General features: G+C 40.1%; 1 protein-coding gene across 1 annotated transcript; it reads left to right on the plus strand.

Moving 5' to 3' along the window:
* Window positions 1-1,037: 1,037 nt before the first annotated feature.
* Window positions 1,038-3,555, plus strand: LOC143306887 (uncharacterized). The gene has a single exon (XM_076693126.1). The coding sequence runs from the start codon at window positions 1,977-1,979 to the stop codon at window positions 3,429-3,431; it is 1,455 nt and encodes a 484-aa protein (XP_076549241.1). The 5' UTR covers window positions 1,038-1,976; the 3' UTR covers window positions 3,432-3,555.
* The last annotated feature ends 1,244 nt before the right edge of the window (window positions 3,556-4,799 follow it).

A 4,799-nucleotide genomic window follows, 5' to 3' on the forward strand; every position in this document is an offset into this window, starting at 1 on the left:
GGGCGAAAGGGAATCCGGTTCCTATTCCGGAACCCGGCAGCGGAACCGCATACCATTCGGGCCCTCGTAAGAGTGTTCGTCGGGGTAACCCAAAATGACCTGGAGACGCCGTCGGGAGATCTGGGAAGAGTTTTCTTTTCTGTATAAGCGTTCGAGTTCCCTGGAAACCTCTAGCAGGGAGATAGGGTTTGGAACGCGAAGAGCACCGCAGTTGCGGCGGTGTCTGGATCTTCCCCTCGGACCTTGAAAATCCAGGAGAGGGCCACGTGGAGGTGTCGCGCCGGTTCGTACCCATATCCGCAGCAGGTCTCCAAGGTGAAGAGCCTCTAGTCGATAGATTAATGTAGGTAAGGGAAGTCGGCAAATTGGATCCGTAACTTCGGAATAAGGATTGGCTCTGAGGAGCGGGGCGTGTCGGGCTTGGTCGGGAAGCGGGTCTGGCTGACGTGCCGGGCCTGGGCGAGGTGAACGGTTGGCGACTTCGGTCGCGTCCCGGGATCCGAGCTCGGTCCCGTGCCTTGGCCTCCCGCGGATCTTCCTTGCTGCGAGGCTTCCGTGGCGGTTAACGCCGTCGTGGTCGCTTCTTCGGCCGCCATTCAACGCTTAGCTCAGAACTGGCACGGACTAGGGGAATCCGACTGTCTAATTAAAACAAAGCATTGCGATGGCCCTCACGGGTGATGACGCAATGTGATTTCTGCCCAGTGCTCTGAATGTCAACGTGAAGAAATTCAAAAAAAAAAGCGCGGGTAAACGGCGGGAGTAACTATGACTCTCTTAATGGCGGACTGACACGCTTGTCGATCGCTCCGTGTTCAAGTGCTGTTATAGTGAGTAAAAAGTGGAAATTATGTGCAAAAATGTGGATCAGTGCATCATACTAAGATATTAGAAACTAGTGATATACTCCAGTTGAGTGAAAATACACTGAAACAACTAATAAATGTGTGAATAATGTGCTAGCGAGACCTTCGGCCACGTGTTGACATGCTGTGATTCTCTGCAAACAATTTAATTGTGTTATATTATTGAAAGTGTATAAAGTGCATATAAATATTGATCTAAAAATTTTTGTGAGCAGTTTGGTGTATTACACGTGGCTGTACTCCTCCTAGAAACTGAATAAATAAGCAATTAAACATTTAACACGTGCTCGAAAAAGAAGACCGCCATCTTGGTGAGCCTCAGGGCCGTACGAAGAAAAAGACGTTTACGGGGCACGCTGAGGATCGTGTTGTTAGGGTGCTTAAAGGGGCCCAAGAAATTAAAAATTTTTGACAGCGATTTTTCCCAGAACTTTTACTATTTTTCCATAAAAGGTTCAAGTCTATAGTTTAAGCTCCCATATTATTTATAATGTATTATTACAGGAGTGCGGAGATATTTCAACTGTAAGATACGAGGTGGATAACTTGTAACATCGCCAAGCTGAGCAGCGAAGATAGACAAACGACGATTCCTGCCTGCGCACGCAGACGGTTGTTCACCTTATTCGATCTACCGGGTGACCTGGAAAGAAATAATTAGGAAAGTTAATACTCTTAGCGTAATATCAAATATATTAGTTAGCAATTAGTGAATTAGCCTATTAGTCACTATTGTACTTAATCTATGAGTTCTGGAATGTATTATTACGTAAAATAGAGCAGAAAATAAGAATATCTTAATCAGTTATACCTGTTAAGACTTATGAATATTATATTTTTACATGAAACACGGCAAAAAGGACTACCTGAATACTGCAGTCATCCAAATTAGCAAGCGGCGTAAACATTAACAACATACCTGGTGTCCGTAAAACAAGAATATGGAATGTGATCATCAAAATCACACACTTCAGTTTGATTAAGTTATAATATTGTTATCTCGACTAAGATAGGATATATTCTCTCAAAATAAGTTATCGTATATATAATTTTTGTATTTTCATAAACTAATTCTGTTAATTTGTTGTAGATTTAATATTAAGATGTACAATGGATGATTCTGATGAAACACCTACTGTACCCAAGGGTACGAAGAGGAGAGCGTTATCCTCTCCCAGCCTATCACCAGCAGAAATCGCAGATAAAGCAGTTTCCTCAGCAGCAACCCGAGAGAAACTGCCGATCGAGATTGCTGATTTTGAGGAATTTGACGAAGAAGTTAGAGGACATCTTTACAATATTACGGTATCCCAACCAAGCAAGGAATCTAAAGCGAGAACTCAAGCGGTCGAGGAAGCAATCAATTGTTTGCATCATTTTTATAAGAAAGTAACCAGAGCATACATCGAAGTCGCGGCCAAATGGACAGAACTCTCAACTCTTAAAAGCGTGTTTTTGAAAGCCAAAGATGAAGATAATTCATTACATAATATTACAGATATAAACAAGAATATAGACGATAAGCTAGTGAAAATGAAAGATAATATTATTAACGATATTAAAGCGACGGTTCAAAAAGAATTATATGAAACTGTTAGTCTGAGTATTGAAAATGTAGTAAAATCGAACGACATGATGAAAGAAAATATTCAAAGTAATATTAAGAATGTAGTCTCCAATGAGGTCAAGGAAGCCGTTCACGAAGTACAGAAAGTTGTAAAAGATTCCATTCAATCAGCAAAACCCTCATATGCATCAATTACGAATAAAAGCGCACCGTATTTGAAAAATAGAGAAATAACGCCACGGAATAAACAATCGATAGAATTCTTAATCAGTCCTCTTCCGGAGAAAGTCAAAAATTTTAAATCAGCCTCTGAAGTTAAAAGAGTCCTAAAAAATTCCGTCAATCCTGTTGAATATGACTTGAAAGTCGATCATCTGTTCACTGTGGGTATGTCATCAGTTAAAATTATCGCAAATTCTGTTGATTTAGACAAATTACGTAACTCACCTAAACTTAAAGAGGCTGGTTTAATGATTAGAACACGACAGAAGCTTCGTCCTAGATTACTAATTAAAAACTTACCATCAAATATCTCTATGAACGATGTACCGAAAGTCATCGCAGAGTCCATAGGTATTGAGAATCCTGAAATCAAACCAATAGTGGAACTCATTAGAGGCGAAAAGAAACAAAAGAATTTGATTATTGAAGTTTCACCGGAAATCAGAAAAAAACTATTATCGCATGGTAGAGTTTATCTTGGCTATGATTCGTGTAGAATTGAGGATTATATTAGTGTTTTACAATGTTATAAATGTTTAAAGTTTAATCATACAGCGAAAAATTGTACTACCGATTCTCCAACCTGTGGACACTGTGCTGACAAACATGATACGCGCAAATGTGAGAATAAAACGAAACCTAAATGTGTAAACTGCGATAAATTGGGTTATGATGATGTTATACATTCTGCACTTGATTTTCGAAAGTGTCCAGTCATTTTAAAAAGAATGGAAGAACTCACACGGAGCATTGATTACGGAGACGACCAGCCATGAGTAATAGTTACAACCAGGGCTCAGAGGGGGGGCTTGACAACCTACCGGTACCTAACGAGGTCCCTCTGAGCCCTATATTCATACAACCCGGTCGCGAAGTTCCATCTTGCGATAGAAGAATAAGTAGTCCTCTAGCCTCAAATGAGGCACATTCCACTGGTAATCAATATGTCTCAATCTCTAATTATCACGAAGGCGTCACCATGCCTCCGTCCAGTGGACCTGTCGAGTCACTTTTACCTAATCTTGTAAATTTACCTATCTCTGATAGCCAGAATAATTCTACTCGCCCTTCGATTTCGGCGTCATCAGTCACTGCTGCTGGATGTAATCAATTTTATTGCGAATACTGTAATCGTACATTTAACTCATTCAGAGGTCTCGGAGTACACAAATCATCTGCTCATGTACAAGAGGCTAATAGTAATATTAACATTTCTAGAAGAAAACCAAGGTGGCAACTAGAGGATTTAAATCGATTGGCGGAAGCCGAGGTCAATGCTCCGAATGCTATGCGTACAAAAATCAATGAATATTTATTGGAAACTGTTAAATTAGACCCACCGCGGACTCAAGAGTCAATTAAAGCGTTGCGTAAAACAGAAAAGTACAAACTTACCGTAAGACAATGTAGAGAAAGCATACGAGAACAAGAAGTAACTAATGAAGATACGCGTAATTCCACGACACAAATGCAAGAAACCATAGACCGACACAATAATTTATATTTTAACGTTAACTTACATTCTAATTATAATTTCGATGCAGTTGCGGATAGTAGTAATAACTCTAATACTCACCATGCAATAACCGAATCCGACAATAGTCTTTCATGGATCAGTGAAGCATTAAGATTTCTAAGATCATCAGCTTGCGATGACCCAGCACGATTTGTTCTCGGATACGCCGTTGAAGATGTGAGACAAGGTAGAGATCCCTGTAGTCACTTATCCTTGTGGTTCGAAAAGAACTTTGGTGTATCTAAGAAGAAAGAAAAAGAAGTAATTAATACCTATCAACAAAATGCAAGTAATCTATCTAATAAACAAAAAAGACGACACGATTATTCCAGAATTCAACAGACATGGAGAACTAATGCAACCAAGGTCGCAACGATTATTTTAGATGACGGTATTGACAATACACAGCATCTGCCTTTGAATACTCAAGTAGAATATTGGAAGCCTATTATTGAAGAGCAAAGTTGTAGTTTTAACGAACAATTATTTGAAATCGAGGAACTAGATACGGGGACGTTGAGCCCTATTACTATAGATGAAGTTATACGTTTTAAGCCACCTATTCAATCAGCGCATGGTGCGGACGGGCTGTCTCCTACCGATTGGTGGAACAAAGTTAGCAATAACA

This window comes from Osmia lignaria, unplaced genomic scaffold (assembly GCF_051020975.1).
Source record: "Osmia lignaria lignaria isolate PbOS001 unplaced genomic scaffold, iyOsmLign1 scaffold0040, whole genome shotgun sequence".
NCBI lineage: Eukaryota > Metazoa > Arthropoda > Insecta > Hymenoptera > Megachilidae > Osmia > Osmia lignaria.

What these genes read in the sequence shown, in the direction of transcription:
- LOC143306887 (XM_076693126.1), top strand. Translation starts at nt 1,977, where the DNA reads ATGGATGATTCTGATGAAACACCTACTGTACCCAAGGGTACGAAGAGG.